The 23,239-nt window shown below is 38.3% G+C and overlaps 2 protein-coding genes across 2 annotated transcripts in view; one reads left to right on the forward strand and one right to left on the reverse strand.

The window, feature by feature from the left end:
• Window positions 1-10,965, forward strand: part of LOC107709127 (serine/threonine-protein phosphatase 2A 65 kDa regulatory subunit A beta isoform-like) — a 19,979-nt gene extending 9,014 nt beyond the window's left edge. Inside the window, exons 9-15 of the mRNA XM_016513528.1 lie at window positions 3,656-3,790; window positions 5,303-5,476; window positions 5,910-5,970; window positions 9,219-9,373; window positions 9,515-9,657; window positions 9,748-9,839; window positions 9,935-10,965. Coding sequence (XP_016369014.1) covers window positions 3,656-3,790; window positions 5,303-5,476; window positions 5,910-5,970; window positions 9,219-9,373; window positions 9,515-9,657; window positions 9,748-9,839; window positions 9,935-9,951 — 777 coding nt within the window. The 3' untranslated portion in view covers window positions 9,952-10,965. The remainder of the gene's footprint in view (window positions 1-3,655; window positions 3,791-5,302; window positions 5,477-5,909; window positions 5,971-9,218; window positions 9,374-9,514; window positions 9,658-9,747; window positions 9,840-9,934) is intronic.
• A 6,488-nt stretch (window positions 10,966-17,453) lies between these two features.
• The window catches only part of LOC107709128 (serine/threonine-protein kinase SIK2-like), a 43,260-nt gene continuing 37,474 nt past the window's right edge, over window positions 17,454-23,239 (reverse strand). The window contains exons 12-15 of the mRNA XM_016513529.1: window positions 22,349-22,509; window positions 20,976-21,086; window positions 20,453-20,544; window positions 17,454-18,406 (exon numbers count right to left, since the gene is read on the reverse strand). Of these exons, the coding sequence (XP_016369015.1) occupies window positions 17,854-18,406; window positions 20,453-20,544; window positions 20,976-21,086; window positions 22,349-22,509 (917 nt within the window). The 3' untranslated portion in view covers window positions 17,454-17,853. The remainder of the gene's footprint in view (window positions 18,407-20,452; window positions 20,545-20,975; window positions 21,087-22,348; window positions 22,510-23,239) is intronic.

Consider the following 23,239-nt stretch of genomic DNA (forward strand, 5'->3'; position numbering starts at 1 on the left):
AAAGGCTGCACATTACTTTGTGAAATTGAAAATGTCAAACAATATACTAACTTTACTAACTAAAATTTAAAACAAATCCCAAATCAAATAAACAAATAATACAAATAAATGTCTCCATGCAAGTAAACTAAGGTTTTGCCTGTGTATTTTAATCACGATCCAAAAAAGATGCTGCATACATGTTATTTAGATTTTAAAATTTAGAAATTTGAAACAAAAACAAAATGGTCTGACTTTAGCTTTGTGATACTACGTAAAAAATCAGAACGAAACAAAAACAGCAGAGGGGCTGAATGAGACGCAAATATCACTCTCTGACAGCAGGTAGCGCTTAAACAGCAGGTATTTATAGGCGGCTGCCCCTTTAAGACCGAATGCACAGATCCAATATAATGATGCACCTATTTCATCCTACCCTGAACTGCATCCAATATCATTTCATCAATCTGATAGTATAACTCTCTTTCTCTCTCTCTTTCTCACTCACCCACACACACACACACACACACACACACACACACTAACTGGCTTCACCCTGCTTCAAAATAATCGTTCTTTCATCTTCTTTCTTTCATCACACCTTCTAGACAAAATATTATGACAATAGGTATTGAGTCTTTCATGTTCTCACAAAGCAGACAAAAGTTTACTAAAATGCTTTAGTACGGAGCCCCTAAAGGGACATGGTGGTGGAAAAAATCAATTCTCTGCCTGAAACGCCGCTCTGTATGAGCGTGCTTTGAGCACCGAACTGAATTCTTCATGCGCATGAAATTGGTAAGACTTAGAAACACGTGTAAATGATAAACTATGTTCCGTTTCACCCCTACGCGAATTAAGGAAGGGATTTTATTTCACTATTCAAGATAGCCCGTCGGGCAGGGCAGTGATACATTTTGGTAGCCCGACTGGAAAACACAATAGCCACGGGACGTCGGGCTAGCGATTTTGCGAGCCCTGACTACAAATGTATGAAAGATGAGGCTGTTATAATGTTCACAGGTATTCACAGAAACAGGTACTGTTTTTGTTAATGAAAATAAATGTACATCTGCATCCTAACTCAAGCTCCTGCTACTCTCAACTCAAGCTACTGTCAAATGTGCATTTTCTAAAACGTGTAATATTATTAGTATAATATATATATATATATATATTATATTTAAATAAATTTTAATATATGTATATATTAAATATATATCCATATATGTACATGGGGGGGCCCCGAGGAAAAAAGGTTGGGAACCACTGATCTAGCTCATACATCAAACATGCATAAATATATGCAGACTGAGGTTTACGCCTCGTCTGTACAGATTATCAGAGTTTACTCATATTTAGGATATCATCAGCAGGTGAGTTCATTCGGATTGTTGTTGAACTGTCCGTCCTTTCTGAGGTGATGGGCAGCAGGGGTCACTGTTGTTATCTGTTACACCCGTAAGTGATCCCGTGTCAGCTGTCTGTCTAGGTTTATTTAGCATCAGCCTAGGATTAGACTTCTATTATTTTTATTTCCTGGTGTATGCCTGTGACTGACTGAATCATAGTGCTAGAAGAAGTGAAATGGCATTTTATATTAGTGGAGTTTAGTTCAGTTTTACTGTATACAGCCTGAGCTTGCCTTCCTAGTAACTATAGGAAGTGTAGATGATGTATATACTAAAAATATTTTACTATCAAATAGAATATGTAACACATGCTTTATTGGAACACAAATGAATCTAAGAAATTTGCCGATTTTTTTCCCCCCCCTAAACAAATTCAGCTGATTAAAATGGAACAAAAAATTAGTCTGATTTATTTGAACTTATTATTCATTTTTAACCTTTTGAAATTGTTCATAATAGTGACTTGGTTTCAGAAATATTCATATATGATTTATAATCATATATGAATTAATTTGTTTCCCAGGAGTCTTCATTAGGCATTTTTATGTGTGCCATTAGTAGTTAAATACATTTTGGCAAAATACTGCAGTTAGAAATTGTACAAAAAACACTTAATGTTGTAACTATATCTTCTGCCAAAATACTGTCAAACTCTGGTACTTTGATATTAGTCACAAAAAGAAATGAATAAAATAAAAAAAAAACACGAACAACCTTTTTTGCACTGTTTAAAGGAGATCCCATGTTAATTTATAGGGTGGTAGTTCAGTTGATTTGTGAATTGAATCAGTTCAAAAGAATGATTCACCTGTTATACCTGCTTAACATATGGTGTAATATAATGTTTGGTCTTTAACTTTCTATTTATAGTCATTGTCTTATGGAAATGGGATTTTAGAGTAGAGGACAGTTCAGGACAAGCCTCTCTTTTACTGATCTAGACTACAAAGAACAGTGGAGCCTTTCGGTGTTCCTGCTTGAGCTTCACAGGATGTTCTTTGCTCATGAGTGGCCTGAGAGTCTCATGACCTGATGTTTGATATCTGTTAATAAGCTTATGTAAGCGGATCGTTCTTCACAGATACAAACAGCTTTCTGCTTACTTTGTCAGCAGATGTGATCGGCAATTAGCCTATACATACAAGCTGTTCGCCGAAACATCAGATCAAAGATAGCTCAGGATTTCAGACCTGCAGCGTTTTACAAGCAAATAAATGTCCAGGTTTTCAGGCTCAATTGGATCTCGCCGCCTCCCTCGCTGTGATGCTGTCTTTCTTCAAAGACCCCAGTAATGGGGGTGAGATGTTTAGACACCTAATGAATCAGTTTAGGGAGTCATGGTCCGATTTCAAAACATTTCCAGATACATTTAAGTTTTTTCAGTAATGGCGTAGGTGAGCAGTTTGGGTGGCTTGTTGCTGCATTGTTTTTAAAGTAGACAGAATTACTTATTTAATATACCATACCATATTAAAGGGATAGTTCACCCAAAAATGAAAATTCTGTCATCACGCTCATGTCGTTCCAAACCAGTAAGACCTTCGTTCATTTTTGGAGCACGAATGAAGATATTTTAGATTAAATCTGAGAGCTTTCTGACCCTGCATAGACAGCAATGCAACTGAAATGTTAAATGCAGTAAGGATCGTTAAAATAGTCCATGTGACATCAGTGGTTCAACCTTAATTTTATGAAGCTACGAGAATACTTTTTGTGCTCAAAGAAAACAAAAATAATGACTTTATCCAACAATTCTTCTCCTCCAAATCACGTCTTAATTATGATTGTTATTATCATTGTTGCTATTAATAATATAATGACCGATAATAAAATAAATATCTTGTTACTGTTAGGAATAATAACTATTATTATTATTATTATTATTATTATTGTCTTGTTGTTGATAACAATAATAATAATTATTTGGCTGTTAATAGTAGTAATAATAATAATACAAATATTTTATGGATGCTGTTAATAATAATAATAATAAAATTGTTAATGATAATACTGACAATAAATATCATCTTGTTACTGTTGTTGTTATTGTTGCTGCTTAAAATAACAGTGAATAATAATAATAGTAACAACTATTGTAAAAAATGAGCTTTTATTTATAAAATATTTATTTAAACATTTGTTGTTGTTGTATATTCATTTATTTTCCTTCCCTATCCTGCAGTCACCTTGTCTCTGATTACAGCTACTTGTAGAAAAATAGCGTGATTTCAAAGCCCTCAAGCCTCCTTCTCGTCCCTTAACAGGAGCTGGTGTCTGACACAAACCAGCATGTGAAGTCTGCCTTGGCTTCTGTCATCATGGGTCTCTCTACCATCTTGGGCAAGGACAACACCGTAGAACATCTGTTGCCTCTTTTCCTGGTCCAGCTGAAGGACGAGGTAACCCACCTGGAGCTCGGCCCAGTCTCTCATCTGTCTGTCTCTATTTCTCTTGTGGTCAAAGATCCTTCTGATTGTACTAGAGCAGAGACACCAGGTCTTTTCCAGGTCTGATAGGTCACCTTGTGTTGGGCTTAAGGGCTGTTTGCTAAATTGTCTTCTCTAAGGTCCTTGATTGATGTTGCTTTTATTGGGCTCTTGTCCATGACCACTCTCTGAGTTGTATTAGCTTTTCGATTGTACTAATAAACTCTTAGTCTGTTTTTAAATGAAGTTGAACTTTGGCCTCAGCTTTCAGCAAGACCATGCCAAACCGAAACCCATCCAAACTCTTTCCTCCAGTGTTTGTGTTCCCTTCTGTTTTATTGGACTCCTCTCGATTGTCAAACACACCATCTGAAAATGTTAAGAGCTGGATTCTGTGAATTCTGCCCTGAAGTGTATTTCCATTGGCTGCTTATCCGCCCGGCTCTGTTTGACTAACAAACTTTGTTGTTTGGATTTTAGTCAGTCATCACCAAAGTGCACTTGCTCAAGCAAGTCATCAAATATTTGGCAGCATGTATGCGTGCGCTGTAACAATATCACATGAGTGTGGCGTCCTCCTAGAGCCATTTAAGGGAAATATAAAAGATGGAGACCTTTTGCTTTCAATAAAATTTATACTTAGAAGTAATTATGGGGTCTTTAAAGCTATAAAATCATTGATGACCATGTTTACTTTCTTTAATACACGTTTAATATGCTGTTCTTTTTCTGCAAGTTTCATTGGTGTTGAAACATATTGTTATTCCTTATGTTAAAGGGTTAATTCACCCAAAAATGAAAATTCTGTCATTAATTGCTCGCCTTTCGAAAATGTCGTTTCAAACCCGTAAGACCTTTGTTCATCTTCGGAGCACAAAACTAAGATATTTTTTGATGAAATCCGAGAGCTTTCGGATCCTCCATAGAAAGCAAAGCAACTGAAATTTTCGAGGCCCAGAAAGGTAGTAAAGACATAAGTGGTTCAACCGTAATTTTATGAAGCTACAAGAATAGACTGACACGGAAGAGAAGAAATTGTTGAATAAAGTCATTATTTTTCTTTTCTTTGCACGCAAAAAGTATTCTCGTAGCTTCATAAAATTAAGGTTGAACCACTGATGTCACATGGACTATTTTAACGATGTCCTTACTACGTTTCTGGGCCTTGAACGTGTTAGTTGTGTTGCTGTCTATGCAGGATCAGAAAGCTCTCGGATTTCATCAAAAATATCTTAATTTGTGTTCCGAAGATGGACGAAGGTCTTACGGGTTTGGAACGACACAAAGGGTGAGTAATTAATGACAGAATTTTCATTTTTGGGTAAACTAGCCCTTTAAAACAAAATATGTAATATAGTGTATATTACTTTGTCAAAATATTTTATTTTCGTTTAGTGTCCTGGTGTCCATCTGATAAAAAAAAAAAAAAAAGTATTTAAGAATATACAATTTTTTTAATATAATTTTTTTCTTATTTTCCTGTAGTGTCCCGAGGTGCGTCTAAACATCATCTCTAATCTGGACTGTGTGAATGAGGTGATCGGGATTCGGCAGCTCTCTCAGTCTTTGCTGCCAGCTATAGTAGAGCTGGCTGAGGATGCCAAGTGGAGGGTTCGACTGGCCATCATTGAGTACATGCCTTTGCTGGCTGGCCAACTGGTGAGTCTGCGCTCCACTCAAGATCGATTAGTTGTATCTGGGCGGAAAAGGATACGCACTCTCATGTTGTTCCAAACCGTTTGTTTCTTCTGTTGAACACAAAAGATATTTTAAAGAATGTCGTTAACCAAACAGTTGATGATCGCCATTGACTTCTGTTGTATTTTTTTCATACTCTGGAAGTCAATGGCTACCGTCAGCTGTTTGATTACCAACATTCTTCAAAATATCTTCTTTATTGCTCAACAGAAGAAAGAAACTTATACAGGTTTGGAACAACTTGAGGTTGAGTAAATGACAGAATTTTTATTTTTGGGTGAACTACTACCCCTATAAGCTCTAAAATGACAGAGTGATTTGGAAACACGTGGGAATGAGAAATGGGTGGATTGTTACTGTATGGATTGCTACTATATCCCAACTTTATTTCTAGGGAGTGGAGTTCTTCGATGAGAAGTTGAATTCCCTGTGCATGGCATGGCTCATTGATCACGGTAGGTTTTCTGAGTCTGACGATTCTCCTGAGTGCCATAAGAAAAAAAGATGTATTGAGTTACTGACAACAATGAACCAGAACCTTTAAACTGTATAATTCAAGCAGATGCATTTGCTTAAATTTGAAGATAGCACAGCAGCAGTTGCCTCAGTCTCTCTCCTGTCCTACTCCTTCCCCAAAAGGAGAAAGAGAATTACGCATTCATCTCAAAAAGTTTCTGCTATCAGCCAATTATAAGGGTCTGATAAGATTCTAGCACTCTCTCCGTCTCTAAATTTCTCTTGCTTTCTTCCCTCTTCTCTCAATTTCACCTCCATGTGTGTCATTCTGTTTTTATTATGATGTTGTTATTTTTAAGTAGAAAAGGGATCTGAGACTCTTTAACAAGGTAAAGTGTGTAAATCTCTAAATCCACATCCAAGTCTAAATCCAAGTACAATCTCTAAATACTGTAGTCTTAGACTGCATATTACCAAGAGTAAATTTTTTTTCATATGATAATTAAAATTAGACCACATGTACACTACTCTTCTACGGTTTGGTGACAGTAAGTTTTAAAAAAATACTCCTTTAATTCTCGTTTATACAGCAAGGGTGCATCAAAAAAAGTAACAGTAAAGGCGTTTATCATTTAATCATTTTATTTAGAAGAAATTCTGTTTTTTGTGCTTTTTATTCATCAAAGAATTCTGAAAAATAGCACTAAATCCATATATGTGACCCTGGACCACAAAACCAGTCGTACGGGTAAATTTTTCAAAATTGAGATTTATACATCATCTGAAAGCTGAATAAATATAATTGGCAATAATTTTGACCCATACAATGTATTTTTGGCTATTGCTACAAATATACCCCAGCGACTTAAGACTGGTTTTGTGGTCCAGGGTCATCTATTTGAATGATTTCTTTTAAGATCACTAAAGTCAGGAGAAATGGCTGCTGATAATTCAGATTTTTCATCACAATATCTAATATCCAGCTTCGTATACAGGGCCGCATTAAGACCTTACTGGGCCCCGGGGCTATGACTGACTCCAGGACCCCCTATTACAAATATGATATATATATATATATAGCTTTAAATAGGATTTTTATCCTATCAAAATTTTGATGCATTGAAATTTCATAATTCTTGTTACCAATTTCAATATAAAAATAAATAAATAAATAAAAAAAATACTAGCCTAAGTAAAAACAAGCTTATACACAAGACAAGTAAACAGCCACAAATTACAAAAAATAGACCTACTTGAAACACTTAAAGCACTGAATAAGAACTACCGATGACCAGTCAATCTATTCCACAGCCAATCACGGGCCCCCTCCTTGTCCGGGGCCCCGGGGCTTCAGCCCCGCCTAGCCCAATGGTTAATGCGGCCCTGTTCGTATAGGCGCCACTTTTGTAGAACAGATAAGACTTTTAAATTGCCTGCTGATCTCGCTTTGATTGGCATGTCAGTGGTAATGAATGTTTCAGATTGATGAGCCTCTTAGTAAATCTTCATTTTAATGGTTGTCAGAATGGTTATGATCTCACTTTGAACCATGCGCTGAGTGGATCCAGCTGTTGAGGTGTTTTGCACGGTGAGTTTCAGCGAGGACCTCGACCGTGTGCACACACACAATTTCACTCTGACACAGTTGTAGACAAAGGGCCAGATGGGTTACATCACTGGAATGTTCTTGTATATCCTGTGCTGCTGGGCCAGTGCTGTCCTCTTACATAAGAGCTCAGAGCCGGAGCGGTCATGTGTAAATGTGAACTCTTTCTGACAAATACACACAGGTACATCTGCAGGAGATACACTGTGTCAAATGGATTGTCTCATTTTTTTGTGTGTTTTATAATCTCCATTTAAAGCTTGACCTACTTCATGAAACTGCTCATCATATTTTGGCTGATGTGCAGCATTTTATTTTTTTCATAAGCTCTGTAAGGACTATGGATAGGGTTTTGTCTTGAATTTTAAACTCTAAATAGGATTGTCTCAGGCAAATTCCCAGTTTTTTGATAAAGGGGGTTATGTCATCGTCAGACGGATTTCAAAAGAGCCGCCCGTCTGATGTTTAGCAGATTTGTGATGCACAATTTCACAGGATGTTTGTAGATATTTACTCTTCCCAGAATGAAGGTTAAATGGCTTGATTGTGATCTCTATTTGAGTTATTGTGAAGTCAGGTGGAATGTAATCTGTGGAGGTAATGCGGAGCACCAAAACAATGATTATCCCTGCTTGGGTCCAACTGTCGTGCCAGATAATCTGATCAAACAAACCTAAAGCTGAAATTAGCAAAGTAAATATTACAAAACAAGTGCATTATTCATATTAAATCATCTTTTTAGGAGAAAAATAAGTGGAATGGTGGACCTCTGTTGGATAACGAGGGTGGTGTAGTGTTGTGGATAAAAATGTGGACTGGTAATGGAAGATTGTAGTTTTAAACCCCTTAAGGGACAATCCATGAATCACGATTGTGTCCTTAAATTAGGGTGACCATACGTGCCATTTTCCCAGGACGCGTCCTGGCCAGGATTTCTATATTGCCTAAAATATCTAGGTTTTGGCTTTGTTTGCGTGTGCAGACCGATCGGTGTATGACATCAAAGTACCATACAGACGGTTATGCTTTCGAAACGCTCTCGAGGTACTTTGATGTCAAACACTGATCGGTCTGAGCCGCACTGCTTTTAAGTCGAACACACCTAATATGTACACGTAATTGCATCGCTTTGACCGGGACACAATATTTTATTTTATTTTTTTATTTTATGTACTGGTGAATCTTCTATATGTGACCCTGAACCAGCCATAAGGGTACATTTTTCGAAATTGAGATTTATACATCATCTGAACCAGTTTTCACAATTCTGTTAATCTACAGTAGATGAAGTCCCATGCCATATGTGTAGAATGGGACTTTGTCTGCTGTAAATGTATTTATTTTTAATGTATTCCTTATTTTCATTTTAATTCATTTTTATAGATAGATTTTTTAAAATATATTTTTCTTTTAAATTTATTTTAATGTAGATTTTTTCTGACAAATACGCACAATCATTCAATCAATTTGTTTGTGATACTGAAGAATGTATGTCTTCAGTTTGTATGACACTAGGCTGTATATCTGGTGGTTTGTCCTAAAAATGACATTTATCTAAATGTCAGTTTTCATCTTCATCTCAAATCTCGATCTTCATGTTAGCCTGTGAATTAACATTAATATCTTTGCCTTGCTCTGCAGTGTTTGCCATCCGAGAGGCTGCCACCTGCAACCTCATGAAGCTGGTGGAGAAGTTTGGAGCAGAATGGGCCCAGAACACCATTGTGCCCAAAGTCCTTGGCATGGCCAATGATTCCAACTACCTGCACAGGATGACCACTCTCTTCTGCATCAATGTAAGTCTGGATGCCCTGGCTGGTGCCTGTTTTTTAAACCTAAACGTTCTCCCAGTTGAAAGTCATTTCATTAATATCTGGTGTTGCAAAATGACAACAAATGAAAGCCTTTTTAAATTTTTTTTTTTTTTTTTGTGTCAGGCTCTGTCTGAAGTATGTGGACAGGAAATCACCACCAAGCACATGTTGCCTGTAGTCCTCAAGATGTCCACTGATCAGGTGGCCAATGTGCGCTTCAATGTGGCCAGGTGCTTACAGAAGATCGGACCAGTTTTGGACAGCAGGTATCTTTAAATAATAGCTGCCTGTACCCTTTTCTATCTTGATGGCATAAGCAAACAAACCAGCATTACTAACAATGATGTTTTCAATAGTGCTTTGCAGGCAGAGGTTAAACCAGTCCTAGAGAAACTAGCTACAGACCAAGATATGGATGTGAAGTACTTTGCTCTAGAGGCTATAAGTGGTACATTTCCTTTTATCTCTTTAACCTTTGAAACATGAATCCTCTCAGAAACATTGTTTCATTCTCCCCTATACTGTTTTTCGCTCTCTCCATAGTTCTTGCCTTGGCTTGACTGACTTCCTCACCACATCCAGTGAAAAGCTGACAACACAAGACCTGTTGCATTATATTTATTGTTCATTTTGAATGATTAAGTATCGTCGTTGTGTTCTTGTTTACTCTCAAAGATGTTGAATGATCAAAGGATGGACTTTCTATCAAGTTTTACCTCAAACATTGTTAGCGCAGCTAAGCTCTGTATGCTTGTACAATTACGCATAGCTCTTCGCAAACATCACCCCATGAGCCATTCCAGTGCGATCGTATCGGAATCGGTACATGCCTGCTTCAGCATGCCATTTGCTTTTCTTAGACCGGAGCTCATCCTGCCAGTAGCAGATGGTGCGAAATGCCTGTTTATTTGCTTTAGTAGATTTGCTAGCGCACAGCACATTGTTTACATGTGTTCCCTCTCTAGAGAGGGAAAAAAAATCTCATGTGCTCACACGGTTTAACCGCCGAGTCCTCCGTGTGCACAGGGCAGATTGTGTTCTGAGCACATGGTTGGATTGCGGTCTCTCTAGAAATTTGCTTTATGCAATGAAGTCACACCTTTATCATGAGCTTTTTCCATCTAGGGACCATATAATTGAATCAGTTGTGCTGTAACACGGGATGCACGTATGAATCAACATCAATTCACGCCGTTTTGCCTGCATTTTTGCGCTCATGTTGGTCATGAATAGCCCCTTTTATAAACTTGTAGATTTTCTTGAACCTTTGTGCCAATGAACTATCTACTTATAGTATGATTTATCATTTTGTACGTTTTTCAATATACATTGTTCTCTCTAAGTGGAAGGCATGTTTAAAATGTGGTCGTGTCATAAAATCATTCGGCTGGTTGGAGGAATATTGTCTTTTGTGGGACGTAATTCAGCAATATTCATTGTTACAAACAACTTGCACCTACTGCATTCTGTGGAAACCCTTTGTTCAAGCTCAATATCATGAGAACTTGTAGTTTTGTTTTGTTTTTTAACTCATTTGGGAAATTGGTGTACTTTTAGGACTAAAAGTCAGTTGAACTACGTATACTGCAGTTGTCCTCCTTTGACGTACTCTCACAGACTAATCGTTGCATAATTCTAATTGGAACAGGGGGTGCGTGACACCTGTTAGTATCGTCTCTTAAGAGTTTGTCATCCTATATGAATTTTAAAGATTAATGTGGAATCAGGTTTTTGGTCTCCTGATTAACTGTTTTCTACAGTTACCTGGCTATAGTGATCTTATCGACAGCGTTGGATTGCGTGTTTTCGTCACTGAATTTGGCAGGAACTGGTGGTGCTGCTCTCTGGCACGTCTCCTGAGTATCAGATGTCTTATTTAAGCAGAATTATTTCAAAGGCTGTAAAAACTCTTAGGATGGATTTGTGACTAGATCTATTTGGAACAAATTTGAACAGCTCAGTAAGTTATTAGTGAGGGTAGCAAACTCCTGTATCACTTGAATTTGGACCCTTACAATTCTTGAGGCATGTAGTCATAGATCAGGCTGACTTTAGCTCAATGGTTTGCATGGGTATTTAATACCGTCTCATTACCTGAACCTAAATGTGGAGACAATGGACCATTAGTGAGTTGTCTAAACCTCAAATTAATGTCATTAGCAATTACTCTTATAAATGGCCACGTAGTATATTATAGCATGTAGAGCAGAACTAAAAGTGATGTGGACCTCTGTCTTGAAGAAAGTGGATGTTCAAGTCACAGCTTTTTAAGCTGCACTATCATCAGTGTTAAGTCTGTGTACTTCCTGTGTAGCTGAGATGGGTCATTGTTGCCAATTGTTTTCAGATGTTCCTGCTTGTGTTTAAGCAGGATTATGCAATGGCAGCTGTGCTGAAGATGGCTAATAATCACTTTGTTTAAACATGCTGAAATTCAAAGACTGATGGCACTGAGATGCCAAAATGCTGTTTAGTTTCCAGTGTTGAGAAACACAGTGTTTCGATGACTCTCTGTTACAACATCATTCAAATGGTTATTTAATGGAAGCCCAAATCTACCATTTCTCCACTCTTACACAAGGTGTTCCCCAAGGTTCAGTACTTGGAACATTTATCTTTTCTTCACTTTCATTTCTCTGCGCTGATATCATCTATCAACATGGTCTCAACTTTCACTACTATGCTGATGACATTCAGATTTCAGCACTGGCTGAATCACCACTTCTATCAGCTTCCTTGCTGCATCTATCTGTGGCATCAAGCACTGGATGAGCTCTAACTTCCTGAAATTTGGCTATTGTGTGATGATCAGTCAAAGACAAAGTCAGATTCATGAGTCAACATTCAAGTTTAAGTTCTCTAAAAACTATATCTAGGTGTTAGTTGACTCATCCGTCTTTTTAATATGGAACTTGTTTTTAAGATACTATTTTAATCCGCATACCATTGTCTGAAACTCACCATGACAGGCCGGATTGAACATACATGAACAAGCTAATCATGGCCTTCAAGATTACTTAAAAATTACAGGCATCCTGCATCAATAATGCATTAGCCTTTTAACACATTGCTTGAGGAAATGTCAAGTGTATTTCTGTTTGCAGTTTTGACCATGGGTTCAAATTAACTTTAACGTTGACTTCAATCAGAAGACAACAAACAATGCAACCAACTCACAAAGACCAACATTCATTGACATAAGGACAACTAAACCTCAGTTGCCTTGGATTGAGTTTTTTTTTAAGGTTTTACAAAAACAACTTTCTCTCTGGGAGACCTTCTGTTTTTGTTCCTCTGGCTCTGAACATACAAATACCAATGTTATTTCTAATACGATATATTTAATTATATCTGAATATTCTGAGAATATGTAAAGATTCTAATTGTTACATACATTATTAATCACTGTAGCAGTTCTTGTTTCATTATATTGTAACATACATTGTGTCAACATTTTAGTTTATGCTAAACAATTAATTGAGACACATTAGTTATTACAAAATGATTATCATATGTGTCTAAACATGCAGAAAAAACTGCTGCAGGCTGATGCAATTCAAAAGACACTGTGTGTGTGTGCCTGAGGCTTATTTACAGGTCAGCCATCACTGACCTCATTGGATCAGTTGTTTCTGGCCAGTTTAGCAGACCATTTTAATCTGTGCCAATCATGATGCTTCCCTGAGGATAAGATGTCCGATAACCACCTAATTATGCTGTAATAATAGGATTCTACAGCAATGGGACTATTGCATTAACCACATTTGTCTCAGCCATAGCTCCTCAAGATTATCAAGAGTAACACAATTCCACTGTCAACCTGCTGCCATTGTAAGACATAAGTAACGATGTGACTTGTGTTTATGCTTTATGCAAGTAGAACAGTAACGAAAAATAGATTTTGTACCATAATTTTACACTTTCTCATTGTTCCAGGTAATAATGAAATGGATTGAATTCAACAGAACTGCAATGAGCAGACAGCATGTGTAAAATGGACATTTTTCAAACTGCTGGACAAGCCTTTTGCCCACAAAACGATCTGATTTGAGTTGGGTAAGACAAGAGAAATATTTAGTGGTTGCTGATTTCGAGAACAGTGGAAAAAAACAGTTTCTCCGCTTGTGTAATTTGTGAACATTCTTGTGTGGTGAGCTGTCTGGAAATAGGGCTCTTGCCTCATGTGATCAGAATGAGTGAATGAGAGTGAGAAAGAAAGGGCGAGAATGTACATGGAAGTGTAAATGAGAACAAGTGAGCTCGGGTCATGTGAAAATCACAGCAGAGAAGAGGAAGCTCCCTTTGAGAGTGAACTCAACGCTCTACTGAACTCCACTGAACAAATTAATTGAAACGGTCTGATAGGGAATCGAACGTTTCGTAAGCAGCAATGCACATAATTAAACCAAAAAAAAAAAAAATGCATTCATTTGTTTAATTGACTAACGTAACCCGAAATACTTTGTGATTTCTATGATTTTTTGAGGGCTTGAAAGAGGCTGTTTTTTTTTTTTTGCATTACACTGCTTTTCAATTGTTTTTCTATCTATCTATTTTTTATTAATTTTTTTTTTTAAGTTGAACTCCATTTGAAATCGCATGAACCATAGCTATTGCAAGTGACTTTTCTTTGCTATTGTGAGGTACATCTGAGTGAAACAGCTTCTCGAATGAGAAAAAAAATTAGGACAGAACTTGATTTTGTGCATCAGTAGTTGATTGGATTGTTGTTTAGTAATTGTTGCAATGCTTTCATGTGAGTGACAGGTTGCCCAGCCCTTGCAGTGGTGCACATCAAGGAAGAGTCATGTCATAGACCTTAGTCAGGACAATGCCATATTAAATTTTTGACAGGAATGAAACCAAGCCTGTAAGTTTTCATTCCTGTCAAAAATGTTGGGATAGAAGTGGGTTAAATTGTTTTCAATGGATTGTAATGTTGCACCAATTGTTGAAATAGGAACCCTTTCACTTTTTAGGGTTTCTCAGAAGTGGAAGTCATCATAGAACTGGAAACGCCATCAAATGTATTTTTTTGCGTTCTTATTTGCTCAAATAGCAAAAACAAACAACAAAAAAACTCCATGATAGTGATTTCATGCCTTTCAGAAAGAGGAAAAATAGAGAGAGATTGATAACGGTAGACAGAAGAGAGAATGATGTCAAATCCATCCCTCACAGCCTCATTTCCATCCACATAAAATTTTTAAGTGCACATGAATTAAAATAAATATAATGTGCACGAACGAATCCTTTATAAATACCACGATATAAAAAAAAAAAGGGCTTATTTTTTTAAATATGGTTGCTTGTTAGGAAAACCTGACAAGCAACTTCTTTTCTTTTCATTTATTTTCACTGTATTCTCCAATACATTGATTGACACTCTGTCTGCTCACAGTTAATAGCCAATCAGTGCAAACATATAAGTGCTGTAGCATAATTTGTCAAATATTCCGCCCCCTCCGCACGCGCCTTCTTTTTGAACGTGATTTTTCTTCAATCCCTCATTGAAGAAAAATCACGTTCAAAAAGAAGGCGCGTGACGCTGTAAACCAAACTATGATAGTAGTAGACGTAGAGGAGTGGGATGACTTTTTCCCTTTATAAGGTAGCCTAATTTTAAATTTTTACAATGTTTTTGTAATGTATTAATTATCACGGGCTGTAAAAAACAAAACAAAAACAAGTAGGCCTATACTAATACTAAGAGTAGATTTGGTTCGAATAGCCAATATTTTAGTAGGCTATAAATATGTGGCTATGTTACAGCTCCCCTTTGAAGCTCTCGTGTTTTTCTCCTTTTCCATCTGTCCAATCCTATTCTGCTCACATGTGATTGGAGACGAGTTTTGTTCCTGCTTTGTTGCAGTTGGCTGATTTTTGTAAAATAACTTATGTTTTTGCTTTTCAGATAAAAGGGTAGTTTCAGTTTAATATGTTACGGGCTCATTTATTGGTAATAAATAATTGATAAATAATATTGATGATAATAAATGATCAAAAAATATTGGGCTTGTTTTTGAAGCTGCGGTTGCTTATTTGTCTCGCGAGAGTTGGCAACAGTGTGCAAAAGGCGCAATTTATGTAACGGTCAGGCATATCCGTCTAGCGCTACGTTCACACACTGTCAGTTTGGGTTTGACAACCGCAGAAATTTCTCGTTTACACAGCAGTTTAGAGGAGTGACTAACGTCCGTATGAACAAATACCTAAAGTCAAGCAAAACTGACAGGAGCAGCTCCGGTGGAAAACAGTGACTGGGGCTGCGTTTACACGGCAAGTCTCAAACCTTCAGATGATGACAGTTAACAGATGAAGTTAAGTTACCGAATACACACATAAAAAGTAGACGCCTATGTGTAGTGAAATTCCCCCAGATAAAACAAACAGACACAAAACGCTTTGTTCAATAAATCTTTTTTAATCTTAACAGCACATTAGCTTATGTGTGGTCAACAACCATGAAGGTAAATGCAGAATTGTAGGATGTCTAAGGAACGGTGTTCGCCAGCAGAGGTGTGATTATGATATATGGCAACACATTCACTAATCTGTTCTTTATGAACAATTCATAAGAAATATTGCTATTAATACTTTTCAACGGCATATACTGATTGACCAAAAAAAAGCTAACAAAAAAACAGCACTGTTACGAAGCTGACCAAGAAGCTCCAAACTCCACACGGTGGGGTTATACAGGAACACTTCTGAGGGGACTTTGGTTTTGTACCTTTGTAAAACCTGGGTCTACATATGTCCTGTAACAATATCAACAGAATCAAACCGAAAAACTAAATTATTAAAAAACAATTCACCTCAAAATAAAACTCTTAACATCATTTACTCACCCTCATGTCACTCCAAACCTGTATATGAGCCATTTTCACGATACTTTAATCTTTTGCATTCTTTTTGATGCTTAAGTGTTTCACAGACGAAAGTCATCCATACAAGTTTGGATTGACATGAGGGCGAGTAAATAAAGACAGAAATGTTCATTTTTAGGTGAACTATCCTTTTAGGATCTTAACTTAAAAAAAGAAAAAGGCACACGGAACACTATCACATTAAATACAAAATTTGTTGCATTTTGAAAGCACTTTCAAAGTTTCTAATCCCTATTTTACACAAAACAATCGCCAAGTCGTGCTCTCTCTGCATCCTTCTTTGAGAGAGCGCTGGAGCACGTTACTAGAAAGAGATGAATTTTGTGTCTCTTACTTGACTAAACTAGCAGAGCAGGTTCACCTCACCCATCTGCCGTCTCCTCAGCTACATTTCCTTTAGCTTGCTTGACAAAGTGCTCCAGTATATTATCTGCCTTAAAACGTGTTGTTACAAAGCCCCGAACCTTGTGATCAGTTTGCGTGATGATCATTTTCTGTAGAGTATCTAATATCTGAGTTTAGTCACAGACTTGTCATTTCAAGTAGAACAGATTTACTAACTGCTGCTAACAAAAACAATCTCTGTTTTGTCTGTCGTAAATGCAATGAATTGGCCGAACTATCCAGTGTCTTGTGACTAAACATAAATGCTGATGTATTCTTTAGTGTAAAGGGGTAAATACCACCAAAATAATAAGTATTGAATTCTAAATCATTTAAACGCATACCAACATCGCCCATGGAGTTGATGATGTCACCTGACTTATAAACCACTCCTTATTAATCATCACCATGTAAAGAGAGTAATGACTCATCTTTCACAGTGCGCCAATTCTGAGGAACTGCGATATTAGCAAACAAAATAACACTGTTGCGGTTTAAGGAGAGCAGATTGTTATTTTTAGGGCCTTTAGGATGAGCGTGAGGAGGGAATCCAGTGAAAAAAGATCAAAATCACAGCTTCATCCACAAATATCTGCGGTTTTGGCCGTTTAAAAGTTGAGAAACATCTGGTGATAGCAGTTTTGGGTGGTGCAGTTCCAACCTATGGCTTCATTTTTTCAGTTCCAGATGAATCAGTATATTGCTTCAATATTGCCAAGTGTTTTTATCTAACATTGCACTTGAGTGCGCATGACTAGTTTTTCATAATCAAAGTCAGACGCTTTGAGTGATTTTGTTCAGTACAAAACATGTCAATATTTAATTGTGCTGTCGAGCAGGCTCCGTATATTGCAGATCTAGGCTGTCTTTGTGCTACATACGGTGCGTAGCGAGCAGCTCCTATCCTGCAGTCGGTTCAGAGGCGAGAGGAGGTGAGCCCCCGATGCGGCTGGCTCAAACGCCACGCCATCCGGCACTCTATTGTGAGAGAGCAGCAGGTGGGACCACTGGAGAACGAGAAGGGAGGTAGGGAGGAGTTTCGTGAAGTATAAAGATTACAGTTCACGTTCGCCACAACCTAAACGTCGAACGTACAAAACTCGATCCGTCCCCGTGACGTCATCTCATTCGTCAATTAATCCGTAATGAGTCAGAAATCAAGGTAATACTGGTTATTCGAGTCTCGGCTTAGTTCACCAGCACAAAACCATGCTGGGAGTCCACCGTCTCCATTTCGCTGTCCAGAAATGGGTCAGCCAACGCCAGCCCTTCGTACCCAGCCGCTCCGCCCTCTGCGGGTGGAGGCGGCTGCCCGAGATCAAGCGGATAGTCGTATTGCTCCGGATACAGCACTTCTCCTGTGGCGGAGTGGCTTGGATCGCAGACTGGGTAGGTGTAGTTCAGGGGCTCTGGCTGTTGGGGATGCAGCTGAGTGGAGAAGCTTTGTGGCAGAGGCTGCATCTGAGCGTAATGGCCCAAGTAGGGTTCATAGGTCAGGGATTCTGGGTTAGGCTCCATTAGGGGGCCAAACGGCTGTGTGTGTGCAAACTGAGGTGAGGCCTGGGGGCTCTGTGTCTGCTGATGTGCTGGTAATATCGAACCCTGCGGCTGAGGTGGGACTCTGGAGTCCTGGTGGCCCATGGTTGCACAGGGAGCGTAAGGGTCCTCCACAATGTGCATCTGGTTGAAGTAGGACTGCATTTGGGATTGTTTCTGAAGATACAGACGTTTCTGTTGCAGCCTGCAGATCAAACACAAGGGGTTTAACAGATGGAGCACTGGTTTGACATCAAGGGAAAGTTTGTTTGTTTGTGTTTAATGCCATGCCAGCTTCTGTGGCTATTTTCATGGCAAGAAAAATGTATAACAAATTGTATTAGGTTTTGAAAATTAATTTTCACTAAAAACTCTAAAACTCTATTTGGCTTAAAAGGATAGTTCACCCAAAAATGAAAATTCTGTCATTAATTACTCACCCTCATGTCGTTCCAAACCCGTATGACCTTCGTTCATCTTCGGAACACAAATTAAGATTTTTTGATTAAATCCGAGAGCTCTCATCGGCACAGCCATTGTGGAGAGTATCACGACACATGTGCTTGCTTCCGCTTCATGAGAAGCAGCGCCGCTTCATGGTGCTGCTGCTTACGTTAAAGGCTGATTGGACCTACGCCGTAGCTTACGCATAGATGCACACCCATACGCCGTAGCCTGACGTGCACCTCTCCAAAAATCTAACAGCGGACGCAGAAGTATAAATCAGCCTTAACACGCACATGCGTTGTTTACACAAAGCGGAAGCAAGCGCATGCATCGTGATACTTTCCACAATGGTGGTGCACTGTTGCAGACGGGATGAGGAGGAGAAGTATTGTTGAATATTTTTGTTTTCTTTGCACACAAAAAGTATTCTCGTAGCTTCGTAAAATTACAGTTGAAGCCCTGATGTCACATGGACTATTTTACCGATGTCCTTACTAGGGATGTGCGGGTCTAGTCAACTAAACTGTATTGCTCCTACTAGTCGACACTGAAAACTATAGTCGATTACACGACAGAAAAAGAAAAAAAACAATTATCATTCAAATTACCATCATTTTATGTTACCATCAAATTACCATTGTTACATTTTAAATAAGTTAAAATAAAACATTTGAAAAATGCAACATTTTTACCTCAGACCTCGCATGAGTTTTCTTCGTGTCAGTTGTGGCAAGCTCAAAAATGACCACGTGAAAGACGACAAGGTGTGTGTGGGATTATTTTGAAGTAGAAGGAAACAAAAGTTTTGTGTAAATTGTGTAATGTCAAATTGGCTTACAATAACTCTACTGGAGCGATATGTAATCATATTCAATACAGGCACGTAGGCGTTAGCTTAGAGAATAGCCAAAGCCAGCTAATGTCAATCACGTCATTCACTACAGCCCGCCGCCGCTGCGATCCCGTCCGCGCTGTCTATTCCTCTAATGAAGACCCACTTCGGTGGTGGTGCGGGATGTCCTGGCGCTTTCCGAAATTCTGTTGGCTTGCTTTTCGTTATCTCTGCATGCCTGCGACTTCAGTTCCTGCAGAGCGCGTTTTTTCAAGTGCAGGAATTGTTAATCGCCTCAGGTCCTCTCTTTCTTTTTGTTCGTTTTGTTTTTTGATGATATAGCCTACATGATGAAGTATGTTTTTAAAAGCCGTTTAATGCTATTCCTTGATAAAATTTCCTATTGTTTTTGACTTGTGTTTTAGCTAATATGTTGGCTAACGTTATATGAAGATGAAGAATTCTGTCAGGCTATTGATTGATTTTCCATTGGTCTGCATTTCCCCAGCTGATTTTAATAAATAAGCATTGGCTGACGTTGAGTGTGTGCTCTCCTTTTTTTTTTCTTTTTAACGACCGCCTAAAATTAAATGATGATAACGCAAGGCAAGCGTACGGCATAATAGTGACCTACTTTTAGCAGAACTCATTGAGGGATCTGACAGTGTGATTCATAGATTAAGTATTTCAAATCAAATATTTCAAAAGCTCTCGGATTTCATCAAAAATATCTTAATTTGTGTTCTGAAGATGAACAAAGGTCTTACGGGTTTGGAACGACGTGAGGGTGAGTAATTAATGACAGAATTTTCATTTTTGGGTGAACTATCCCTTTAACGGTGTTAAAAATCTCTTCGAAAGAGTTAACTGAATAAAAAAGTTCTCACAGGGATAAAGCCAGCACAGTCTAATGAAACATGCTTCAGAGATAAAGGGTTTGACATCAAGGCAAAGCAGAGTAAACCGTAGTACCTGTGTTCCTGCAGCTGCTGCTCCAGACTGCGAGGAGTTTCTATGCAGAACATCTGGCAGCTGCTGGGGCTGTTGGACATCAGTGTGGCTTTCTGTAGAGATATACACAATGTCAAGGATTTTGAAATGCAGAGCTGTAGAAATCATTCTGCACTGCCATGAACATCTTCAGAAATACTGCAGTCAACTTGTGGCCTTTTATCACTTTTAATGATAGCAATAGCAGAAAGAGGACAGAAAATGTCAAGAAACTACTACAAAACTCACTGACAAAAGGTATTGTGTGCGGCTGCTGGCATGGTACTATGTGGTTTCTAGGGTATTCTTGGTGGTTGGTAGGATCTTGCTATGTGGTTCTTCCACCAGGTGAGATAAAGCAGTAGTAATAGTTATGTTTGTCATAAAGTATTATTAGTAACCAACTCTTATAGACCATGAGGCTTTGGAATTGTGCTTTATTAGTGTACACACATCTCAGATGAGCGTTATTTAGATGATGTTGGCAGAAATAAAGGTGCGTCACCTGTATTCTGTGAGAGAGGTACTGCGGCTCCAGACTCTGTCTCCTTGACAACAGTGCGGGGTGTGTTCCACCTGAGAACAGAGCCATGTCGTGCTGGTGACCTCTTTCCTCCTGCACAAACCATACGTACACACAGAAAACATGTCAGCGCCTCGCTAGGCAGCCACATTGATGGCTGTGCACTCAAATGCATGAATTCATTACTCGGTTATGAAAAGGCTGAATAGCTGTCCGCTGACCCAGAGGGATTCTGGGAAAAACATGCCAGTCTGCTTCAGTAGCTAATCCTTACAATGCCACATGCCTCTAATGGAAGATCATTTTCATTGCTCTTTTTCTGCTATATTAGCCTAGTAAAATGAACTCGATTTAGAGCAGATTTTTTTCCCATCAGACTTTATCTAGACATTGGTGCCTGCTCTGCGCCGGTATCCCTGGGTGTATTCCCATAAGTATTTATTCATTGATTCATACTAAATCTCTGTCTTTGGTGAGTCTGCATTGGAGCATTGGGCACCAGTCACCAGCCTGTTACTCAACAATGGCTGCATTCAGGGGGCTTACCGGATGGACAGTAAACAACTGACAATTGGCTGCTTATTCTCCCGTAATTACATAAGCGGGGCTGTCTGTGTGTCAGTAGGGTCAGTGTGTCAGTAAGGAGGTTAGAAGGGTAGGAGAGTTCAAGTAAGAGCATTCTGATACTGTCCAACCAAAGTAATGCACAGTGCTTCTTGGAGTTATGCATTTCCCAAAAATGGAGATTGAGAGGGTTTTGGTACCCAGGACATCCCAGCATTAAGGCCCTTTCCCATGACTCCAATGAATTGAATTTTATGCATAATATATATATATATATATATATATATATATATATATATATATAAATAATCAGGAATAGAGTCAATAGAAAAAAATTATTTAAGAAAAGTTTTTAATTTCAATCTATTTTAATTATTTTACTTAGAAATATATTATCAGTATAACAAATTGAGTGTCACATGATCCTTCAGAAATGAGAGAGAAAGAGATAAACAGATAGTAAATATATATATAAATCTTTACAATAAATACAGACCTGTTTATTATTTCTCATGTTTTAAAACTAGGACTTAATAATTTTGTCAGAATTTTTGACCAGTTTTGAAAGTAGAATGAAACCGTTATATATCATCAAATTTGGTAACTGTGTAAAAACACATAATAACAAATGTAGTTACTATTTTAACTTGACCCTTTTTTTCTGCAGACCTCCAGGCGGCTCTGAGTTTAAAACCTCTGCATTAGTCATTCCTGATTGTAAGGGATGCTACAAAACCGATCTCAGGTTAGCTCAAATCTGTGATTTCTAGTAGCTTCCCTGGTGGACTGACCTGTAGTGCAAGATCCAATAAGTCATGTGGATGGGCCTGAGGGCTCAGCAGCCCCAGGGAAGGGGTTTCTCCAGAGCCCATCTGCTCATACACCTTATTTAGCTCCAGGATACCTTTGGTCCGTGCCAGATTCTGTAGGTGCTGTCTAAAGGCCACCAAGCCTACATGAAGGAAGGAGTAAGATTATGAATAATAGCACTGTTATTTCCAAATGACTTACAGATCATCAGATGATGTTCCACCCCCAGTGTCCACATCCATGTGTGGTCATGAATTTTCACATGGGAGTGTCAGAAAACAGGAAGTGACTTTCATTCCCTCAGGCCCACGCCACCTCTGTCTGCTCCGGTGTGGTTCTACCATGTGACCTCACTTAACGTAGCTAATCAGTCTATTTCAGGAGAAAATATGTCCAGGCAGGCTGCAAATGCTTTATTCATCGCTCAAGTGCACATTAAAATGCCGTTTAGCGGCTCTTGACTCCTCTGCTGCTGAACAGAAGAGGGTTGAAAAAAGGATTCTCAGGTTATTTTAGGGCTTCAAGTGATTAAGGGTAATTATTCAGGCCACAGGATGAGAGAACTCAATAGGACCGAGTTGGCCTAATCTTCAAAGCGCTCTCTGATTCACTCAGTGAATCATCTGACAGGGGGTGGTGCATTTAGAGGAAAACAAGAGAGAAACAGGGAGAGAGAGTGTGTGAAAATAACAGTAAGTGTGAGAGAAAGAGAAGGAAAAGATATTGAATCTAATGCATGAACCACAGTGGAGTCCAAACATCTGAGACCATTAGTAAATTTGTGCAAAATTGTGCACTTCTTAAAATTATTTTATTTATTTTTTTATTTAATTTCAAGCTATTTTTATTTTAATTATTTTATTTATTAGAAT

Source organism: Sinocyclocheilus rhinocerous, unplaced genomic scaffold, assembly GCF_001515625.1.
Source record: "Sinocyclocheilus rhinocerous isolate Xijiao unplaced genomic scaffold, SAMN03320098_v1.1 scaffold626, whole genome shotgun sequence".
NCBI lineage: Eukaryota > Metazoa > Chordata > Actinopteri > Cypriniformes > Cyprinidae > Sinocyclocheilus > Sinocyclocheilus rhinocerous.